We start from the raw sequence: 23,871 nt of genomic DNA on the forward strand, positions 1-23,871 counted from the left end.
TTTAATACTTGCAGTTAGCTATTTGTTTACTTTAAAACTTTTCAGAAGAACCTTCAGAGACAACTGTAGGTAGCACTACTTCTAGTACAACAGAGAATCCATGGTGGACACCAAGCAAACCATCTGAGACACAAGCAACTACGACCACTACGGAAGTACCTTGGTGGAGCACAACAAGACCACCACGGCCACCAACAACTGAAGGGAACAGTGAATGGGTGACGACATCAAGGGTATGTACACAAGTGTATCCTTCAGTATTTTGTTATTACAGATAACAGAGATTTATAAAAGAAAAGCACAAAAATATGGATCTTTTGTGCCTTTTATTTGTAAATGTGGAATTTTTATAGCAAGCAGCAATGGAGTTACTTATAAAAATGTTACAGTGATTTCTGAAAGCAAGAGAATTAAAGGTAAATAATCAATGCCACATTCAAATTATGGATCCAAATGTCTTATTTTTGTAAAATAAGAAAGATATTTAGAGAATGGAGAGACATGATGATGGCTGATGACACTTTTATCAAGGCATTTTAGAGTGAAAGCGTATCAAAGCTGTGTGATGTCACTGGCTCCAGCCATGTGACCACCTCCCTATGCCGTCTTGTGGTAGTCAGTGTAACCCCTGGCAGTGGTGACATCAGGCTATCAAGGCAGAGGTATAGCATAGCTGTTGTTATGAACTGAAAATTTGCTGCAAATAGTACTGCTAAATGTTTGACCCTGTCACCAAAATTTCAACATACCTCCATAACTCACAAAATTTTGTCAAATAACTCACAAAATAAAGTATAATGGAAAATCCAGGGTGTATTGGTGGAACTGAAGGCAGTGTAGCGATGGAATAAGAACAGGGAAGGGGTAGGTGGGTGAAGGTCAGTGTCGAACGAAGGTTGAGGACAGGGGGGTTACAGGAAGATACAATATATTGCACGGAGAGTTTCCATCAACACATCTCAGAAAAACTTGTGTTGGTAGGAAGGATACAGTTGGCACAGGTTATGAAGCAGTCATTGAAATGAAGAATGCTGTGTTGGACAACATGCTCAGCAGCTGGGTGGTCCAGCTGTTTCTCGGCCACAGTTTGTTGGTGGTCATTCATGTGTACAGTCAGTTTGTTGCTTGTCACAGGCGTGTAGAATGCAGCACAGTAGATGCAGCTTAGCTTGTAGATCACATGACTTGTTTCACAGGTAGCCCTGCCTTTGATAGGATAGGTGATGCCTGTGACTGGACTGCAGTAGGTGGTGGTGGGAGGATGTGTATGATAGGTCTTGCATCTAAGTCTATTATAGACATATGAGCCATGAGACAAGGGGTTGGGAGCAGGGGTTGTGTAGGGGTGGATGAGGATATTGTGTAGATTTGGTGGTTGGTGTAATACCACTGTGGGAAGAGTGGGAAGGATAGTGGGTATGACATTCCTCATTTCAGGGCACGAGGAGAGGTAGTCGAAACCCTGGCGGAGAATGTGAATCAGTTGCTCTATTCCTGGGAGGCAGTGAGTCACAAGAGGAATGCTCCTCTGTGAGCACACAGTGGGACTTTGGAAGGTGGTGGGTGACTGGAGAGATAAGGCATGATCGATCCATTTCTGTACAAGTCTGGGAGGGTAATTATGGTCTGTGAAGGCGTCAGTGAGAGCCTTGATATATTTCGAGAGGAACTGCTCATCACTATGGATGTAATGGCCATGGGTGGCTAGGCTGTATGAAAGGGACGTCTTGGTATGGGATGGGTAGCTGCTGTCAAAGTGGAAGTACTGCTGATGGTTGGTAGGTTTGATATGGATGGAGGTTCAGATGCAGCCATCTTTGAAGTGGAGGTCATCATCAAGGAAAGTGGCTTGTTGAGTTGAAGAGGAGAAGACGAAGTGAATGGGGGAGAAGTATTGAGGCTCTAGAGGAATGTGAATAGGGTGTTCTCACCCTCGATCCAGATCATGAATCTGATCAATGAATCTGAATCAGGTGAGGGGTTTGGGATTCTGGGTGTCTAGGAAGGATTCCTCTAGATGGCTCATGAACAGGGTGGCAGAGGATAGTGCCATGTGGGTGCACATTGGTGTACTCTGGAATTATTTGTAGGCGATGTCTTCAAAGGAGAAGTAATGCAGGTGAGGATGCAGTTGGTCGTGGTGACCAGGAAAAAGGTTGTAGGTTTGGAGTCCATCAGGTGTTGGCAAAGGTAGTGTTCAATAGTGGCAAAGCCAAGAGCATTAGGGATGTTATTGTAGAGGGAGGTGGCATCACTAGTGATGAGCAGGGCACCCTGTGGTTAAGAGAACAGAAACTGGGGAGAGTCAATGAAGGTAAAAGACACTGACAATTTCCTCTGCTCACTCTAGATGTATTACATCATACCCATTTTGTGTGTAGCCAGAATATATAATTTAGTATCTTAAAAAAAACTGGTGTTGTATAAAAAGGAAAATTTAGTTGAGAAAACTATAAAATTAAAAGGAGCTGCAATGGTTGGCCACAATTTACCTTCAAGAGGAAAATTTGTAACTACTGCCAATAGAAATATGTAAAAGTAAAAGAAACTATCCTATTTTTCAGGATTGTTGTTTCCTCCATCAAAGAGGAACCAGCAGGAGAAGTTTAGAAAGGAGGAGTAGGTCACGCAGACCCAGGATGTGAGGGACTCATCTGTTTTGAGGGTGAGGAGAGACAAAGATGAAGGGGGCACTTCAGAGGAAGTTCATATATCAATTGTTTCTCCATATTATTCATCAATCACTAATCATGTACATGATATGGATTTTGATATGAGTATGATAATAAGATCTTACATTAGAATTACTCATTTCATTTATATTTCACATTAAAATTTACAAACTATGTTTGGGATACCACACTATTATAGAATTCTATTATAGAATCAGTGTTTATAACACTGATTAAGAGTTTCTGCACATACCTCTCAGAGAAATTGCGTGGTTAGTCTCTCACTCCCAGGAGTAGTCTAGTCTACAGCTTTATGCTAGTGTATTTAAATTTATTTTGGGACTTACATAATCTACTATATTCTAAATCTATATCATTTTTGTTCCTTGTTCCATAATTGTGGACAGTGCTTATTGAAGTTAATGTCTTTGGCTGTTTTTTTTTCCATTGAGAGGAGACAGGCTTTAATATCTCTGTTTGGAATGCCTCTAATTGATCTTACTGCTCTCTTTGTAATAAAAACACTATTTTTGCATTGGCAGAGATGGCACACATGACATTTCCATAAGTTAAGTGAGAGCCGAAGATAGCATAATATGGAGACCGAAGCTGTTTCATACTGATACAGGGTTTCAATTTGCATTGTAACTAAATCACTCATGATAGTTTAACATCCAACTACTCTATGTGTGAATCCAGCTCAGTTTTGGGTCGAAATGAATATGTAATAGTGTGGCAGATTCACAATCATTTATCTTTTCACATAGTTTATGGAGAAAAAAGTATATTGTTTTGCTTTTATTCAATATTAGTTCATTTTTGAGTAGCCACTGTGCATGCATTCCAACCATTGTCAGTTTTCCCATTTCACTTTGTCTATTTTGGAGTCAGTCATTACAGATGTTGTATCATCAGCATATATCACAGACTTGTAGGGCAAACAACTAGGTGGATCATTCATGTACATTAGAAAAAGAAAAGGGCCAAGGACCATACCTTGTGGCACTTCTGTAGGAGCTACAATTATTTATGGTATCAACTTGTTTCCCATTTAACAGATACAATTTGATTAATGATAGTTCATTGTGCCTGATACAATATTTTTTTAAAGTTAGATATTAGGATATAGTGTGATACAATGTCAAATGCTTTGCTTAGATCAAGGAGCATAGCACAGGCAAAAGAAAAGCTTTCAAAACAATAAACTAGGCTTAAAGGCACATAATGAAGAAGAGATTAGCTTCTTGTTCTCAAAGTAGCTGCATAGTTGCTCTTTTTTGCAGTGTTCTATGACCTTAGATATTATGAGAATAATAGGTAGTTCCCCTACCCATTCTGCTTTTCACCTTGAGGGAGGAACCATCTGTTATGAAAAATCAGATACTTTGTTCTACTTATATATTTGGTTATTGGCAGTACTTAGAATTTTACCTCTTGAAATACTGGCCAGCCATTCTGTCTCCTTGCAGGTATGGTATTAACTTCACCTCACAGTTTCGAATGCTACCTGTATAACAAAATATAAGGTCACATTGAGAGATACTTCAGAATAAATGCAGAATGTGGGAAGGTTTGGCATGGCACTGAATGAATAGTTCCTGTTCTGCAGCAGTAGACAAAAGAGGATGTGATTGGGCAGATAAGATGGCATGGGGGAGGGCTTAAAGAAGAAATTGGGATCAGGCTAATCAGAACCCACTTTCAAACAAAAGGAAGCAAAAAAGTGAAAATGATCTGCATTGGGTTTTCTCTGCACCAGAACAACATATCTGATCAGCAGTAATTTTCTGTATACAGAGCAACTATCCAAATTAAACTGTATTTCCATACAATGTATAAAGTATGTAACAGTGAGACATACATTAAAGTATAAATATCATCTCTCTCCTGATACATTGATTAATACAGAACCAAAGGTGATCTGATGATTTCCTTATGTCTCACTCACTCACTTTTAGAGTTTTCGTTCTACCTATATGTAATATCACAGTGAGAGTAACATGTAAGTTGAAAATTAAATGGGAGTGAACGACTGAACAGCCTGGAATTTTACAAATCAATAAATTGGTTCTCCTGCTATTTGGAATAAAACAAACTCTATGAAGATATTGGGGAAAAGTTCATCTCTACAGATAATTGGTGGATTTTCTTCATTTACATTGATTTAAGAATAACAGATTTGTTCTCTGTAAAAGATTAACTGCTGTTAATGTTATCAAATTTTCTGCCTCAGCCTACAACTACCCAACAGCCATCAGAAGAAGTGTCAGAATGTATGAATGGTCAGTACTATCCAGTGGCTGGGTCCTGCAAGAGCTTTTACATTTGTGTCAATGGCCGCCTCATCAAACAAACTTGTGCACCTGGCTTGGTGTGGAATCAGGACCAAACTATGTGTGACTGGGGCTTCAATGTGAAGTGTGCAGATGATAGTGAAAGAGAAGGTAAGGAAATTTTTCGTTGTGTTTGCTAAATTTTTTCCACACATTTCAGTCATTTTAAGCTCTTTAGTGTGTGGAACTTAAATTTATAATCTGACTGATATTCATTTGGTTACTTTGTTTCAGTCATTACATCAAAAGAGCTATATTTTCTTAATTGGTTGCATGACACACATTTAAACAACAATAATTAGCTAAATGACCCATAACATTATTTCTTAGCAAGAAACTGATGTGATATAGATCATTGAAAATTGTGGAGATGGACCCATGAATTATAAATATTTTTCTTCTTTTTTTAAAAAAAATTGTGTTGCTGTGTATCTTAGCAATAACACTGGGAATTCCACCCCTTGTTGAGAAATGCTAGGAAAGGTACTTGAAAAACATATTTATACTGCATAGTAAATACTACAAACTAACCTATATTTCCTTTTTCTTTTTTTCTCACCCTTTCTTGATGTTGTCTGTTTATTTATGGTCTGTGAATACTAAAAATGACTTAATCACAAAAGCTTTGTGTTGAAAGCCATTGGAGAATAGACGCTAAAGTAAGCACTTTTTTGTTAGTTGTTGTTGCTTCACTTCTTGAAGTATATTCTCTCTTGGCTCACAAAAAGAACTCTTGTTCTGAAATCAAAACTCTCTCCTCACTTTTCTTTGTGCTATTAACAAAAGAGGACCATAGAGGAAAATATGTTCCTCATAAATTTCCAAGGAGTTGTAACAATTGGCCACTACTTACCTTCACCAAAGGAAATTCCAGGCACTGGCCTACAGAAACACATACAATTATTACTAAACACTGGTTGTCTGGCTTCAGCTGCCAGAGACCATTGTCATGTGTGTGTGAGTTGTGTTTGCCTGAGTGTGTGTGTGTGTGTGTGTGTGTGTGTGTGTGTGTGTGTGTGTGTGTGTGTGTGTGTTGTCTGTTTTCAATGATGGCCATGTTTGTTGAAAGCTCACTTTCCAACAGATTACTCGTTCTCCTTTGATAGGGAGGGAAGATGACCTTCCCCCGCATATCCCTCTTTCCTTTGAAAGCTATGTTAGTTTTGTGATGACGCAAGCTGGGATCTCTTTACTTCCTCTCTTCTTTTGCCATCTGCCTCTTTAAATTCATCTTATTTTCATTTTGGCCTAATTACTTTTAACATACATGAGTATAATCTGCATTTCCATAAAACAGAAAGGTTGGCCTTCAGTCTTAAGGAATATACCACCAGATCTAATTTTGTGCTTAGTTTTGTGTATGTAATAAATTTCCTAATTCATTTTGACCATTCCTAGTTAATACTTTTGATATAGGGTGAAATCAGTAACTGTTTTGTGACTTACATTCTATTGTTGACTTATAAATAAATATAAATTGTGTACTAATTATAAACATTTGGAACAAGAACTACTAGGATTCTATAAGTATTTATTTGGCTCTCTTCGAAAACATATTAGCAAAGCCAGTCCTTAATTAATTCAAAAATAATTACCAGGTTTGTCAAAAGTATTGTTTACATAACCATATCTGTTAATTTCATTATTTAAACAAATAATTCAGCCTAGCCTTTGCGGTACAAGAAACTGTTAAAAAGAACCAATTTTTTGATGTATTCAGTTAATTGAATGAGTCATGTTTTAATTGTAATTTCTGTAACTTAAAAATCGAACAATGTAGAGTTTCAGTGCCTATTATTGTGAGGACATATAAAGGCCCAATTTTTGGTCCTGAGACAGTCACTCCACAGCCGATTTTCAGACAAGAAACCTGTATTGGTTAGGTCAGCAACAACCGTGAAATAAGTGTAACACAAATAGGCCGTGTGTTAAAACAATGACAGTGTCTGTTCAGTAGTACCACATGTACCATATTATTCTTCAAGAACTGTGTGGTTAGGTTTTTACTGCTTATAGATTTTCAACAGTAAACTATTGTAGCAGTGTGCTTACGTTTGCTTGCAAAGTAGTAATGAGGCTTATCAGAAGTTAACCAATAGTGAACTGGCCATATTAACTGTGTAATAGTGGGGGATTGTGAACAGTGAAAGTAAAGAACTGTGAAATACAACTTTGCAACTGTCGGCTATATCGTTTACAGTAGTCAGTGTTGAACTTCCACCACCCTTTTTTCAGCCAGCATAACAACACAGTACGTCAAACTCAAGAACTGTCAGTGAAGAAATAAAGCAGCTGAACATCTCAGTTCCTTTTGCTTTTAAATAATTCTGTCGATAAGTAGTTTGAACTTTACTTCCTGAAGGTGAGGGTTGGCCAGTCGTCCCATTGCCTTCTTAATTTTTCAGTTTTATCATTTGAATTTTCCATTTAATAAATAGAGTCAAAGAAATGATAGAGGAAGCTCAATAAGATTTTTTGAGAAAGGAGGCATAAATAATGTACCATAAAGTTAAGTTCTTTAAGAAGCCATACAAGAACCACCAAAAGTTCTTCAAGAAAAATATTGTACCATATCCACCAATGAGTTGAACATCGCTGAGAGATGGAAACAGTACTTGTTTCAACTTCCTGGCATTGTAGATTTAGATCATCTGCCACCCACACTGAATAAAATAAAGAATCAAACAAAGGTAGCTGAAGGTGAACAAAAGTCCACGAGAAGGATGGAATCCAAGAAGAAGTAATTCTAGCCTGAGGGGAGAGACTCCACAAGAGAATTCATCAGCTGATCAAAAGGATCTGGATTGTGGAGGAAATCTGAGAAGACTGAAAGACAGTGGTCATCTGCTCTAACACAAGAAAGGTGACATAATGGACTGCACCAATACAGAGGAATTGCTCTCCTGAATGTCTGCTTTGAACAGTTGTCCAACTGTATACTGGATCATATCCAACCATTTGCAGAAGAAGTGAGTGGCAAATACCACAACAGTTTCAGAAAGTACCATTTAACTGTGGACAGCTACCGTATTTACTCGAATCCAAGCTTCACTCGAATTTAAACCGCACCTGAAAAATGAGACTCGAAATCGAAGAAAAAAAATTGTCCCGAATCTTAAGCCGTACCTGAAATTTGAGACTCGAAATTCAAGAGGAGAGAAAAGTTTTAGGCCGCACCTCCAAATCAAAACAAAGTTGGTCCATTGTAATAGGAGACACAATTTAGGTGATTGAATGATGATACAGCTACAGTAGTTTGATTCGAGTCGTAAGCTTAGCAGTTAAGCTTTGCCAGTACAGCTACAGTAGTTCAGTTCGAGTCATAAGCTTAGCAATTAAGCTTTACCAGGTAGCCATTGCTATGCGTCAGGCGCTCCATCTGTATTTATACGGGTACCCTTCCTTTTTCACGTGCTTTGTCTGGTTTGAATTGATTGCTTATTTTTCTTTGATCTGATAAGTGCCATTCTCTTTGTTATAGGTATTTACTCTAAGCTGAAAATGCATTATTGTACTGTGTCATGCATTGCTTGTCGCATTCTGATAATGGGTTTGTATGACCTGTTGCCACTCGGGGCATGTCTTGCTTTTGTGTGCACTACTGCCGCTTTCAATTAAAAAAGGAACGAATTGTCTCATTAGCGAAACGATGGCAAGAGACTGCTATTTGTTGTTACTAACACTGCTGCTTTCTTTGATAATGATCAACAAGAACCAAATAATAGACTGCGTATGATAGAAGATGTTCTGAACAAGAGTTCAGCGAAAATTTATCTCTGTTTGAGAATCTTGGCAGATGCCTCTTTAGTACATTACATTCTGCACAGAAATTAGGGTCATCTTAGATTTAAAAATCTAGTCAGTTGTTATGTTTCATTTCTGACTGTATCACTATTCGGCATAAGAATAATATGAATATAAACATGACATGATATGTATATTCTTCCGCTTTTGCTGTTGTCTCACTCTAGTTTCGTAGTTTATTAGGCAGACAGGATTTAAATGAGATAGCAGCAAACACGAAAGAATACATGGCAAAATGTTTATATTCATATTATTCTTATGGTGAAGAGAATACTGCATGTGATTCACAATTCATAAAAGTTCCTATTAGCAACCATCTCTTGTCACAGGTAGGAAAAAATTCAGAACGTAGAGTTGGCCATATTGACAAACATCCCAAATAGTCTTGCCAGTCGGATTTTCATAGTACATTGAAAGGCTGCTACATTTGAAGATGAACAATATGGAATTTATATTTACTTCATTGGATAATGTATGAAAATGCAATAGTCGAAACTTGGGGTGAAGAATAAAGCTCATCTTCCACTTTTTTTTTAAATTTATTTACTGACGCAGAGGTTTTGGCGCCAGTATTTATCTTTGTGCCTGCAAAGCATGCCTGTGTAGTGTTACATATATTCGACGGCAGAAGTTAGTTGTGGTGGCACCTACCAACATTTTACAGAACTTCCACTTATTTTGCACTCAATTATAAGACGCAGGCAGTTTTCTGGATTACAAAAACTGGAAAAAAAGTGCAGCTTAGATTTGAGCAAATACGGTATATGTACTGCAACAGCTAGCCAAGAAATATGGTGAAGTGAGACAGAATGGCAAATTCTGGACAATATTGCTGATGCTGTCTCAAGAACAGCTTCGGTAGCTTGTTACTTTATCAGTCAACCCCCATCTGCTGCATTACAGCAGAAGATCGAGAAGCAGCACAATGATGTCAGCTGAGGTAAGCAATTGCAGCAGATGAACAGCCAACTTCATATGCATGGCAATTGTAAAAACAACAGCAGAATGGAAAAGCAGCTGTGTACTGTGTCTCACCACCCAAGGAAATAAAGCCAGGCTGACATGGGTCAGCATGTGGCTACACTTCTCACTGGCAGCAACAATGCTCCCTCAGACAATGGGAGTTGTCAACCAAGAAGCTGACAGACAGTAGAGGAGGCAAATTCAATGACATTACCCCCTGCAGTGCACAAGAAATCAGAAGGGGATGCCTAAGGATCAGGCAGTGATGGAGTGAATTATGGAATGTGGCAGACAATTATTGATGTTACAGTAGGAGTAGACATATTTAGATTTTGTAGTAGGGGTAGTTTTTATTAATGACAGAATTAGTTGTGGTGATGGGAAGTAGAATGTAATGATGTTTATAGTACAATTAGTTGCTGAAGTAGAGAAAAAAATTGTGGTTGATAGTACTAATTTGTGTATGAATGAATACATCCTGTGTTTAAATTATAAGCAACAGGCTACAACATAATAAATAGATAAATATTGGTGAAGACCCTCATGAACTCTTCATAGATTTTAAGAAGACTTACAATTGCATTCACTGGGAGAGCTTGATGAAATGTCTAACAGAGTTTGGAATACCCAAGAAACTTGTCAGAGTAGTTCCAGTTTGTCTCACTGATTCAAAAGGCAAAGTGGAGCTCGGGACCCAGGTCACAGAGAGCTTTAACATAAAGACAGGACTGAGACAAGGATGTAGCTATCCTGGTACTTGAAAAGATAATAAGGGAAGTTTCCTATCAGAATTTTGAAGGGATTCAGGTTGTTGTTGTTGTTGTTGTTGTTGTGGTGGTCTTCAGTCCTGAGACTGGTTTGATGCAGCTCTCCATGCTACCCTATCCTGTGCAAGCTTCTTCATCTCCCAGTGCTTACTGCAACCCACATCCTTCTGAATCTGCTTAGCGTATTCATCTCTTGGTCTCCATCTACGATTTTTACCCTCCACGCTGCCCTCCAATGCTTAATTTGTGATCCCTCGATGCCTCAGAACATGTCCTACGAACCGGTCCCTTCTTTTTGTCAAGTTGTGCTACATACTCCTCTTCTCCCCAGTTCTATTCAATACTTCATCATTAGTTATGTGATCTACCCACCTAATCTTCAGCATTCTTCTGTAGCACCACATTTCAAAAGCTTCTATTCTCTTCTTGTCCAAACTATTTATCGTCCATGTTTCACTTCCATACATGGCTACACTCCATACAAATACTTTCAGAAACGACTTCCTGACACTTAAATCTATACTCCATGTTAACAAATTTCTCTTCTTCAGAAACGCTTTCCTTGCCATTGCCAGTCTACATTTTATATCTTCTCTACTTTGACCATCATCAGTTATTTTGCTCCCCAAGTAGCAAAACTCCTTTACTACTTTAAGTGTCTCATTTCCTAATCTAATTCCCTCAGCATCACCCGACTTAATTCGACCATATTCCATTGTCCTCATTTTGCTTTTGTTGATGTTCATCTTATATCCTCCTTTCAAGACACTATCCATTCCGTTCAACTGCTCTTCCAAGTCCTTTGCTGTCTCTGATAGAATTACAATGTCATTGGCGAACCCCAAAGTTTTTATTTCTTCTCCATGGATTTTAATACCTACTCCAAATTTTTCTTTTGTTTCCTTTACTGCTTGCTCAATATACAGATTGAATAACATCGGGGAGAGGCTACAACCCTGTCTCACTCCCTTCCCAACCACTGCCTCCCTTTCATGCCCCTCGACTCTTATAACTGCCATATGCTTTCTGTACAAATTGTAAATAGCCTTTCGCTCCCTGTATTTTACCCCTGCCACCTTTAGAATTTGAAAGAGAGTATTCCAGTCAACATTGTCAAAAGCTTTCTCTAAGTCTACAAATGCTAGAAACATAGGTTTGCCTTTCCTTAATCTTTCTTCTAAGATAAGTCGTAAGGTCAGTATTGCCTCACATGTTCCAACATTTCTACGGAATCCAAACTGATCTTCCCCGAGGTCGGCTTCCACCAGTTTTTCCATTCGTCTGTAAAGAATTCGCGTTAGTATTTTGCAGCTGTGACTTATTAAACTGATAGTTCGGTAATTTTCACATCTGTCAACACCTTCTTTCTTTGGGATTGGAATTATTATATTCTTCTTGAAGTCTGAGGGTATTTCGCCTGTTTCATACATCTTGCTCACCAGATGGTAGAGTTTTGTCAGGACTGGCTCTCCCAAGGCCTTCAGTAGTTCTAATGGAATGTTGTCTGCTCCCGGGGCCTTGTTTCGACTCAGGTCTTTCAGTGCTCTGTCAAACTCTTCACGCAGTATCGTATCTCCCATTTCATTTTCATCTACATCCTCTTCCATTTCCATAATATTGTCCTCAAGTACATCGCCCTTGTATAGACCCTCTATTTACTCCTTCCACCTTTCTGCTTTCCCTTCTTTGCTTAGAACTGGGTTTCCATCTGAGCTCTTGATATTCATACAAGTGGTTCTCTTTTCTCCAAAGGTCTCTTTAATTTTTCTATATGCAGTATCTATCTTACCCCTAGTGAGATAAGCCTCTACATCCTTACATTTGTCCTCTAGCCATCCCTGCTTAGCCATTTTGCACTTCCTGTCGATCTCATTTTTGAGATTGTATTCCTTGTTGCCTGCTTCATTTACTGCATTTTTATATTTTCTCCTTTCATCAATTAAATTCAATATCTCTTCTGTTACCCAAGGAGTTCTACTAGCCCTCTGCTTTTTACCTACTTGATCCTCTGCTGCCTTCACTACTTCATCCCTCAGAGCTACCCATTTTTCTTCTACTGTACTTCTTCCCCCCTTTCCTGTCAATTGCTCCCTTATGCTCTCCCTGAAACTCTGTACAACCTCTGGTTCTTTCAGTTTATCCAGGTCCCATCTCCTTAAATTCCCACCTTTTTGCAGTTTCTTCAGTTTTAGCCTACAGTTCATAACCAATAGATTGTGGTCAGAGTCCACATCTGCCCCTGGAAATGTCTTACAATTTAAAACCTGGTTCCTAAATCTCTGTCTTACCATTATATAATCTATCTGATACCTTCTAGTATCTCCAGGATTCTTCCATGTATATAACCTTCTTTCATGATTCTTGAACCAAGTGTTAGCTATGATTAAGTTATGCTCCGTGCAAAACTCTACCAGGCGACTTCCTCTTTCATTTCTTAGCCCCAATCCATATTCACGTACTATGTTTCCTTCTCTCCCTTTTCCTACTCTCGAATTCCAGTCACCCATGACTATTAAATTTTCATCTCCCTTCACTACGTGAATAATTTCTTTTATCTCATCATACATTTCTTCAATTTCTTCATCATCTGCAGAGCTAGTTGGCATATAAACTTCTACTACTGTAGTAGGCGTGGGCTTCGTGTCTATCTTGGCCACAATAATGCATTTACTATGCTGTTTGTAGTAGCTTACCCGCAAACCTATTTTGTTATTCATTATTAATCCTACTCCTGCATTACCCCTATTTGATTTTGTATTTATAACCATGTATTAACCTGACCAAAAGTCTTGTTCCTCCTGCCACTGAACTTCGCTAATTCCCACTATATCTAACTTTAACCTATCCATTTCCCTTTTTAAATTTTTTAATCTACCTGCCCGGTTAAGGGATCTGACGTTCCACGCTCCGATCCGTAGAATGCCAGTTTTCTTTTTCCTGATAATGACGTCCTCTTGAGTAGTCCCCGCCTGGAGATCCGAATGGGGGACTATTTTACCTCCGGAATATTTTACCCAAGAGGACCCCATCATCATTTATCCATACAGTAAAGCTGCATGCCCTCGGGAAAAATTTCGGCTGTAGTTTCCCCTTTCTTTCAGCCGTTTTGGTTAATGTTGCAAGGCCAGGTCAGTCAATCATCCAGACTGTTGGCCCTGAAACTACTGAAAAGGCTGCTGCCCCTCTTCAGGAACCATACGTTTGTCTGGCCTCTCAACAGATACCCCTCAGTTGTGGTTGCACCACACAGCCATCTGTATCGCTGAGGCACGCAAGCCTCCCCACCAACAGCAAGATCCATGGTTCATGGGGAAGGAGATTGAGATTGAGGTAGATGATGAGAAAATTGTACATCTCACATTTGCTGTTGAATTGGCACTGTTGTCCAGATCTAAGGAAGAATTAATGCAGGTGAATGACAGTGTCAAGATGGCAGGATTAAAACAGGTCTCACTGTGAATGAATCAGTGACTGAGTATCTCGTGATGAAGAGCACTCATGCCTATTCAAGAGGCATACTCCAGTCTCTGATAGTCAGAACCAAATCCTAGAGAAGGCTTAATATCAGGGGATAATCTTTACAGAGGTTGCATCACGTGAAGCAGAAATCAAAGCAAGGATCCAAGCCACAAATTGATCATACTTCAGTCTGATAAGCTTTTTAAATCACACATTCTCTTCAGGAATTTCAATTTCCACCTGTACAAAACACTGATTCAGCCTTCAGGGCTACGTGGTTGTGAAACTCTGAGTCTGTGGAAGAAAGGCTTAAGTAATCTTCTCATTTTTAAGCAGAAATTCATAAGGAATATCTGTTGTCTGGTACAAGATTAGATCATTGGGGAACAGAGGATCTGGCATAATTGTGTAGTGGATGAGATCTACAACACAAAAGATGCTGTAGGCCTGGTGAGAACAAAACAGCTTGTATGGGCAGGTGACATCATTTGGATGGATAGACACCAGTGACCTTGGAAATTCATGGATTTTACTCACTGCAGAAGAAGGCCACATGTCAGACCAAAGGAAAGGTGGGGGGATGGAATCCAATTGCTTCAGATCAAAATAGAGGCATACACACTTCAGTTCTGTCGGCAGAGTATGTGCTTTTGTTTAAAAACTGAAACATTCATTCCCCCACACCAACATCCATTCCCCCACACCATTCTGGGCCATTAGAGAGTGTATCAAGTAGCTATGACTCACTTCTGGAATCCTTTTCTGTAGCTCAAAAATGTTGCATTCTTACTCTGGCCATCTGCCTCTTCTCCTCTGTCCAGGCTCTCTTCTGCTTCTGCTTATTGTGGAAGCTCCAAAAGTTGTTAAACAGTGACCATGACTGTAGAGACATCTTCCTGATTCAGTCCAGTGCTCTCATTACATACTTCCATGAATCATTTGTCAGAGACAGGTCTGTTGCTTAGTACATGAAAAATCTGCTTTGTTTGTTGGGATGTGTGCACCCTGAACACAAGTCCATAGAAATTTAATCATCATTTCCTTACTGATGCCATGAGCTGTTCGTTATCCATCTTCCTTGAAGGCTATACCATCCATCTATTATCTTAGGAGCCCTGACTTTCCAAAGGATCTTGTGTTCGGACTTCTCAGCATCCCTCGGTCACTCCTTTCCTGTCATTTGTAGGCATCCTCTTGCACATACACAGTCAAAAAATGCTGGAGTTAAGCTTTTGTTAAAAGTGTCTTTGTCTTATATAGAACATGTGTCCTATGAAAAGCAAAGGCCATCTTCTCTCTCCTGCTGTTTCTGGCTTTTCTTTTGCTAGTTGGCATTCATACTATTTTACCAAGATCTCTGAAATTGTCCACTTCCCTATTTTACTGTACTCTCTTGTTAGTTAATGAGATGCTATTGAATTGCTGTTTGTGTACTTTGGCATTCCCATTACTGATTACCACCTGGGGTAGGTCTTTCCAGAAGTGTTTCCATCATGCATTTAGGGGAACTACACTTGTAGGCCCTGTCATTGGGAATGTTCCTATTCCACCATTGAGGCTGTTCACCAACATCCTTTTTTCATCAGTTGATATGTGGTTGCTTATTTGGCTAGGCCTTACTTGTACTTGTACTGCATATCTACAGTAGCATTTGCTATCAGCCATTGGGACATGCTATGTTGGGATTGAGAGCTTCCACTCGGTGTCTCACGAAGGACTCGGCCCAGCCCTTACTTAACTGAGAGCTAAACTCCCACATAAGCTAACTGGCCATGAAATTGTTGTTATCCATAATGTGTGTTTGAATTTTTTGGTGTTTATTATCATAAGTATGACTCCCCCACATATTTTGACATCCATGCAAAAAATGCAATCAATACAGAGTGGTCCTATTTACTTATGTAAGCAGCAAAAATTACATGGGTATTGACTGATATCCAGAGTGGTGTTTTGCATCTTCAGAGTTTCTCCTGGTTCCACTGAGTCTTGAGCAGTTTATAACACACAATTTGATACTTAGCTAACTTATTAACATAGTTCAGCCACTACAAATGTCATACATACAGTAAATGAAAAGATAAATAACATTAATATGCAGTCAGTATGAACAGACTACAGCGAAACTTATAGGACAGATATATATGTGATTTGAGGCACTCTAAAGAGATAGGTTCTATAAGAAGACCAGTTTGATTCCTTCAGATATTTCCAAAACCTTATGAGGAATGTGGCCTACTACAAATAAAATTCCCCCGAATGAGTGGATATGATTGGACATGAATGTATCCATAGAACCACACTCTGTGACATGCGCACTGCGTGTACACCCAAATTGGTTCAGAGCATAGTACAGGCTGTCAGTGTGAATGGAACAGTGCAAAGGGGATGATGGTACTCATAGGGGAGCAGTAGGTGTTCATTGTGGAAAATTATGTGACAACAAAGTCGTGGAAATGGTGTGATCAGTTGTTTGCTGAGAATTTTTACAGTGTCAAAGTGCCAGCAAAGAGTGCTACACAGTGCTTAGTCCAAAAATAGCATCAGGCAGGATCTGTTTTGGATAGGTCAAAAAACATCCTGCAACGTGTCTGCACACAAGAAACTGTCTCTGCATTACATCAAAAAATGCTTCAAAGTCCTACCAAATCAGTTCAGTACCTGTCGCAAGAGACTGGCACATCACATTGATCATGTGGACAAATACTCCATGTGGACCTGTTCCCTGGGCCACTTTTCTTTGCCCCCCGTTCATACACATACCAGTTTTTATAAGAACAACTTGTTCACTTGATCTCATTTTTGCCTTGACAAATGCTTCTCTGCAGAGGAATACAATAACATAACTGAAGTTGTTATTTTCTTTAGTTTATTAAGGTCCTCTTCATTTCAAACTAAATTTTGACCCATACTCTGTGATTTTCTGTGAAACGCATGGTAAAGAGTACTATTGTAACACATGTTAGAAATTTTTGCCATTTCACTTGTGTACAAACTTGAGGAAGAATGACTGCTTAAATGCCTCTGTGCATGGTGTAATAATCTAATCTTGTCTTCAAGGTCTCTAGAGGAATGATACATGGGGGGCTATAGTATATCTCTAGAATCTTCACTTAATACTGATCCATGAAACTTTGTAAGTAAGCCTTCCGGGATCATTGGCCTTTATCTTCAAGAGACTGCCAATTCAGATTTTTAAACATTTCAATGATGCTATCCCTTGAGTCAAATAAACTTGTGACTGTCATGATGCCCTTCTGGGTTCAACACACTTGAGCAATACTCTAAGATCAGATACACAAGTGATTTGTAAGGAATCTCCTTTGTAGACTGGCTGCATTTTCCCACCATTCTGCCAATGAACTGGTCTGCCACCTGCCTTACCCACAACTGCACCTATGTGATCAGTGCATTTCGTACCCTCACAAATTGTTGTGCCTAGATATTTGTATGAGCCAACTGATTCCAGATATGCGTCCTTGATATTGTAGTCATAGGACATGATAGCCTGCATTTTACTTTTCTGTACATTCAAAGCAAGTTGCCAATCTTTGTACCCCTTTGAAATATTACCAATCTCTTCCTGGGTATTTGTGCAGATTTTTTCAAATAGTACTTTATTACAGACGACTGCGTTACCTGCAAAAAGTGGAGGTTTCAATTAATATTGTTTGCTAGGTTACCTGACGTTACTTTGCTTCTGTCAATGATTATCCATCCAAGATAAAACGCTGCGTCCTTCCTTCCAAAAAATCCTCAGTACAGTCACAAACTCCATATGACTGTTCTTTCTTTAATAGATACTGATGCAGTGCTGAGTCAAATGGTTTTTGGAAGTCATGAAATACTTCATCTAGCTATCTGCCTTGATCAATGCTTTCAGGATGTTATGTGATAAAAGTATGATTTTGGTTCCACAGGACGATTGTTTTCAGAAACCCTGCTGGTTGATACAGAGCATTCTATACAAAATACCTCATTTTATCTGAGCTCATAACACATCCTAAGATTTACAACAGATCTAAATGATTAATGGAAAATCTCATATAAAGATGTGAAACAAATACTAACAAAGAGATATAGGGGCTGGCCAGTACTTACCTCAGCTCAGCACAGCTGATAGATACACAAAAAAACAGAACCCTCTGACAACCATATCTCCATCCTTGCTACCCTCCTTGTTTTCCTTTCCCTGTTGCTTCATAACCTGGGTTGTGAGTAACTGAATCTACTTTTCCTTCTTCCCTTTCTTTCCCCTCTCTCGTCCCTGATGAAGGAACATTTGTTCCAAAAGCTAGGAACGTAAATTTTGGTTCTGTTTTTTTGTGTATCTATCAGCTGTACTGAGCTGAGGTAAGTACTGGCCAGCCCCTCTATCTCTTTGTTAGTATTTGATTTACAACAGATGGAAGTCAATGAAACTGGATGGTAGTTTTGTGGATAATGTTTGCTACCTGCCTTGTGGACAGGTGTGATCTGCACTTCCTTCCAAAAAATGAGCACGGTTTTCTGTTAAAGTGCTCTGTGGAACACTATGTTTAAAATGGGACCTTACTCAACTGTGAATTCTGCATAGAATCTGAGTGGAATTCCATCAGACTCTAGAGCCTTGTTTAATCCTTTAGTTATTTCAGCTCTTTTAAGTATCTGTATCACCTTCTAAAGGAATGTTTGAATACGTAATTCAGCATATTTGCTTTTCCTTCTCTATCCTCAATTTCTGTGAGTGTCTGGACACTAGCTTCGGTGCTAGTGACAGCCATTATGTATGACTAGAATACTTTTAGGTTTTGTGACAACTCTTTAGATCAGATAATGGTAGTCATTGATATTTGTGTCAATTACAAAATATGACTGGCAGAACTGCAATGTTACAGAACTGATGACAGTTCTTTCCCCTTGAAAGAATAAACACCTTACCTTTATAGCACATAACAGTGTGACTTTAAGAGATTGATTCATAAGAATAAAACTGGATACAAAATGGAGGAATAACATCAAACAGTGGTATCCCAAAAGGTTCAGTATTTGATATGCTCCCACCCTTGATGTTCATTCGTAGTCAAAATACTGAAGCCCTTTTCAGAAACTTTGATGCTTGCTAATGACAATGGCATGTTAACTGTGCGGAAAAAACTAAACAATAGCACACACAGATAAATTAGTAAAAGTCCTTTTGCTGGATCACAGCAAACAATATTACATCATCCAAAACCCAGTTTATTCCCCTACAGCAAGTACTTCTACAATTCATTTGAGCATTTTATTCAATGATTTTATATAAAATCTGGGATATGTATGCCTCAGCAATTTTTATAATGCTTAAAGTCACATTTCAACAACGGAAAATTCAGAACAGAGTAACAATAATGAAATAGAATAGATAGCTACTCACCACATGGCAAGTGACATTGAGAAGCAGACAGGCACATTTGAAGAACATTTGTAAGCAGAATAAGCTTTCAGATAAAGTCCTTCCTTGGACAGACTCTCTCTCTCTCTCTCTCTCTCTCTCTCTCTCTCTCTCTCTCTCTCTCTCTCTCACACACACACACACACACACACACACACACACACACACACACACACACAAACCTGCACAACTCACATACACATGACCGGTATGGTCTTCATGCCCGGAGATGATGTTGGCCATGTGTTTGTGAGTTTCGTGTGTGTGTTTTCTATGATTGAGGAAGGCCTTTGTCTGATTGCTTAAACAGCTTGAAAATGTACTTTAAATGTGCCTGTCTGCTCCTCAGTCCTGCCTCTGTGTGGTGCGTAGTAATCTATCCCATTTTATTACTTTTAGTCACCTTTCTCATACAAACAATTAACTTCTGTTGTTTTCTAGATCCATAGAATCTGGTATGTTTGACAGCTATGATTTTGCAAATGTAAATCTCCTATGCAAAATATTGCCTTCAGAAATTAATTTTCTACATTTATTTCATCTGTTGTATATTCTTTTCTGTTTTTCAATTTTTGGGCATTCTTAAATAACCTGTAGATAAAGAAAATATATGTATTGATCAAACCTTTCTGAAACAGAAAGCTTATAGTTAGTAATACTTCCTCACATTTTCCTGTCTTGTATATTAAATATAAATGCTGAATACTGCTAATTTCAAGAAAGTAAATCCTTCATTTACATGTTGAAGGAGATACCAACTTCTATGAATAATTAAAACATCAGTTAGAGCCTCATTAAACTTCATCTCCTCACGAAGGTATAATTGAGACATTTTATCTATGTTAAAAACTGGCAGTTAGGTACCAGATGTGAATAAATAGAACAGGAGAGTAATATTTATTTAATTGCTGTATTGTTTATCCATTGATTAGGTGTCTATGATGTAATCAGTATCACAGTAGCATATTGTTGTGTTGTAGATGCAATCTGTTTTTATGTCTCAGAAGTTTTTACAATGGTTACAGTGAAAATCCAAACAATGGAAATTTCAGAATGAAATAACAGTAATGAAACAGGACAGATGGTTACTCGGCACATAACAGAGGCATTGAGGAGCATACAGAAACTAAAATTTGTATTTAATGTGCTGAACTCATTTTCCTTTGTATTCTCATTCTGTAAAGCATACTAAATAAATTTTTGTTGTAGCGGTTCACAAAGCTCAGCCAGATGACCCTTGTAATCAGGGTGCCCTCAACCCTTATCCAGGAGACTGCACGCGATACCTCTATTGCCAATGGGGCAGGTATCATGAAGCAGACTGTGCAGCAGGGCTCCATTGGAATGAGGTAAAGACTTAATGCAGATGAAAGAAGTCACAGATTTTATGTTTGATATAATTATGGATGTCAAAGGGGACCATATGTCCAGAAGTTGAAAGACAAATAACATGAAATTGCATAACTTATTATATTTCTCTAATGATCTCACTTCTTATGTGGTGAAGGTATTTACTGATAGTTAATAGAAACAGCATAGTGTGATTTACAACACTTATAAATTAAGACACCCAATCATATCTTCCACATCACATGTATAAAAATGCAGAAAGAAAACAAATGTTATTACTATTAAGCCTCTCCACCGTGCAGAGAAAGAACCATTAAAAAAATAAGTTTGTATGGTAGAATGTGAGCAACATTACATTACATCATATGACTGATACTCTTGCACATATTGATTCACTAATAAGATTACCTCATAGCTTTTCATACATACATAGATTGCCATATTTATCACATCAGTCCAAGCATCATACCTTCTCAAAGATTTACTGAGTGAAGTGATGTCATGTTCAGCACACTGGACTTGTATTCAACAAGAGTGGGGCTCAAATCATTGCCTAAGCACCCTGAGTTAGGTTTTACTTGGTTTCCTAAATCACTTGAGGTGAATGATGAGAATGTTATTTAAGCAGGGTCACACCCATTTATCTTCCCCATACTTTTTCATTCCAATCATGTTGCCAACCCATAATGACTTTGTTATTGACAAAATATTAAAATCTAATCTTCCTCTTATCCTTCTTGCCGAAAGCTTGCCGCTTTCCGTTACTAGTAATAGATTCAAATATGTATCACACTTCATAATAATGTGAAAACTTTCTGAACTCCATGCCTAATAGTCCACAAATACCTCTGAAATTTTTCATCATAGCTCAAAACAACTGAAGAACTTGCTCCTCTTCTAGCAGCAGTGTACCGTAGGTCTCTTGAGAAGTGAACCATTCGTAATGATTGGAAAAAAGCACAGGTTATTCCCGTTTTCTGGAAGTGTTGTCAAACAGACACACAGAACTACAGGTCTAAAACCATTATGTCAATCTGTTATAGAATTTTGGAACATGTTTTATACTCACATATTATGACATTTCTGGAGGTTGAACATCTCCTCTATAGGAACCAACATGGATTCCAAAAACAACAATAATGTGAAGCCCAGCTTGCTCTGTTTGTGCACGAAACACAGAAAGCAGTAAATACAGGTGCCTAGATAGATACCATGTTCCACGACTGCTGAAAGGCATTTGATACCATTCTGCACTGCTGCCTATTCAATAAAATATGAGCATATGGAATGTCAAAGCAACTGTGTGACTGGACTGAAAAGTTTCTAGCAAACAGACTACAGTATGTCATTGTGAATGGAGTGAAGTCTTCAGACGTAAAAGTAACTTTGGGGATGCCCCAGGGGAGTGTTATAGGACCATTACTTTTCACAATATATATAAATGACCTAGTAGATAATGTCCAAAGTTCGAGCTTTTTGCAGATGATGCTGTTGTATAAAGAGGAGTCACAGCGTTAGAAAATTGCAGGTGTTGCAGTGAGTGGCAACTGACCCTCAACATAAACAAATGTAACTTATTGTGAATTCATAGCAGAAAGACCCTTCATTGTTTGATTAAAAAATTTCAGAACCATCACTGGACGTGATTACTTCTATAAAATATCTAGGAGTATGCACATGGAGTGATTTGAAGTGGAATGATCACATAAAATTAATTGCAAGTAAGGCAGATACGAGACTGAGATTCACTTAAAGAATTCTCAGGAAATGCAATATATCTATAAAGGAAGTAGCTTACAGATCACTTGTTCAGCTGATACTTGAATATTGCTTGTCAGTGTGGGTACTATATCAGACTGAACTGACAGAGGAAATAGAGAAGATCCTAAGAAGAGCAGCACATTTCATTACAGGTTCATTTAGTAAGTGCAGAAGCATCATGGAGATGCTCAATGAACTCCAGTGGTAGACGCAACAAGGGAGGTGTTCTGCATCACATTATGGTCTACTGTTAAAGTTCCAAGAGCATACATTCCGAGAAAAGTCAAGCGGTATGTTGCTTCGTCCTATGTATATTTCACAAAAAGAACATGAACATAAAATTAGAGAGATTCGAGTGCACACGGAAGCTTACCAGCAATTGTTCTTCCTGCAAATCACACATGACTGGACCAAAAAAAGGGGAAGTAACATGATATACAGAGTACCACTTACCACACATTTTAAGGTGGCCTGCAGAGAATAGATGTTGATGTAGATGCTGTTTGGCATCAAAATTCCTTTTAAAATTTTTAATAATACTTTAGCCAACTACTGTCTTCCCCATCCTTGCCCAATACAAACTTGTGTTCAATCTATAAAGACCTCATTTCGGACAGGACACTAAACCTTAATCCTTCTCTCTAACTTTTGTTTAAGCCAGAATGAGTAGAAGTTTACTGCCATGGTCATTCAAGTGCATATACGAGAAGATGTAGCAAATAGATTTCTTTCTCTGTGAAGGATTGTTGGAACATAAGTAGTATTTAGTATGTGTGTGTAAAAGAAGAACACTGTGTTAAATAGTTGAAAAGTTGTGATTACTATATTTGTATTTAATTTTGTATTAGATATGTTTGTAATATGTAATGAATGCATTCTTATCCAGATGGAGAAGATTTGTGATTGGCCAGAAAATGCCAAATGTACAGACATGGAGAGTGGTAGTGAAGCCCCAGCTGCTTCATCACAGAAACCTGTTACAGAGATGAGTACAAGTTGGACAACTGCTGCACCAACAACCAAGCCACCATGGACATGGGCAACAACCACTACAGTGAAACCTGTAACAACTACTTCTACAAGGGCACCACCAGCTCAGGGTCCACCTATCTCAGGTACTTCCTTGCAGCCTTATAACTCTAGCATTGAACTTTAAACATCAGGTTGTAATTTACTTTCATTTCTGCAACTTAGTAATGGGGCTATGATTTGATTATCACTTTTCATTTTATTACCTTATCTTCCTTTTATTACTTTTGACACTTTATTGGACAGTAATACCTCCTTTTGTTTATTTTAATCAGTTACTTAGAACTTATTTCAGAATATTGAATTTAATACCTTGTATTTTA

General features: G+C 38.4%; 1 protein-coding gene across 1 annotated transcript in view; it reads left to right on the top strand.

The window, feature by feature from the left end:
* LOC124605926 (probable chitinase 10) overlaps nucleotides 1–23,871 on the top strand; it is a 195,436-nt gene that overhangs the window by 86,574 nt on the left and 84,991 nt on the right. The window contains exons 17-20 of the mRNA XM_047137883.1: nucleotides 46–233; nucleotides 4,906–5,116; nucleotides 20,618–20,757; nucleotides 23,406–23,634. Coding sequence (XP_046993839.1) covers nucleotides 46–233; nucleotides 4,906–5,116; nucleotides 20,618–20,757; nucleotides 23,406–23,634 — 768 coding nt within the window. The remainder of the gene's footprint in view (nucleotides 1–45; nucleotides 234–4,905; nucleotides 5,117–20,617; nucleotides 20,758–23,405; nucleotides 23,635–23,871) is intronic.

Source organism: Schistocerca americana, chromosome 3 (genome assembly GCF_021461395.2).
Source record: "Schistocerca americana isolate TAMUIC-IGC-003095 chromosome 3, iqSchAmer2.1, whole genome shotgun sequence".
NCBI classification, from domain to species: Eukaryota; Metazoa; Arthropoda; class Insecta; order Orthoptera; family Acrididae; genus Schistocerca; species Schistocerca americana.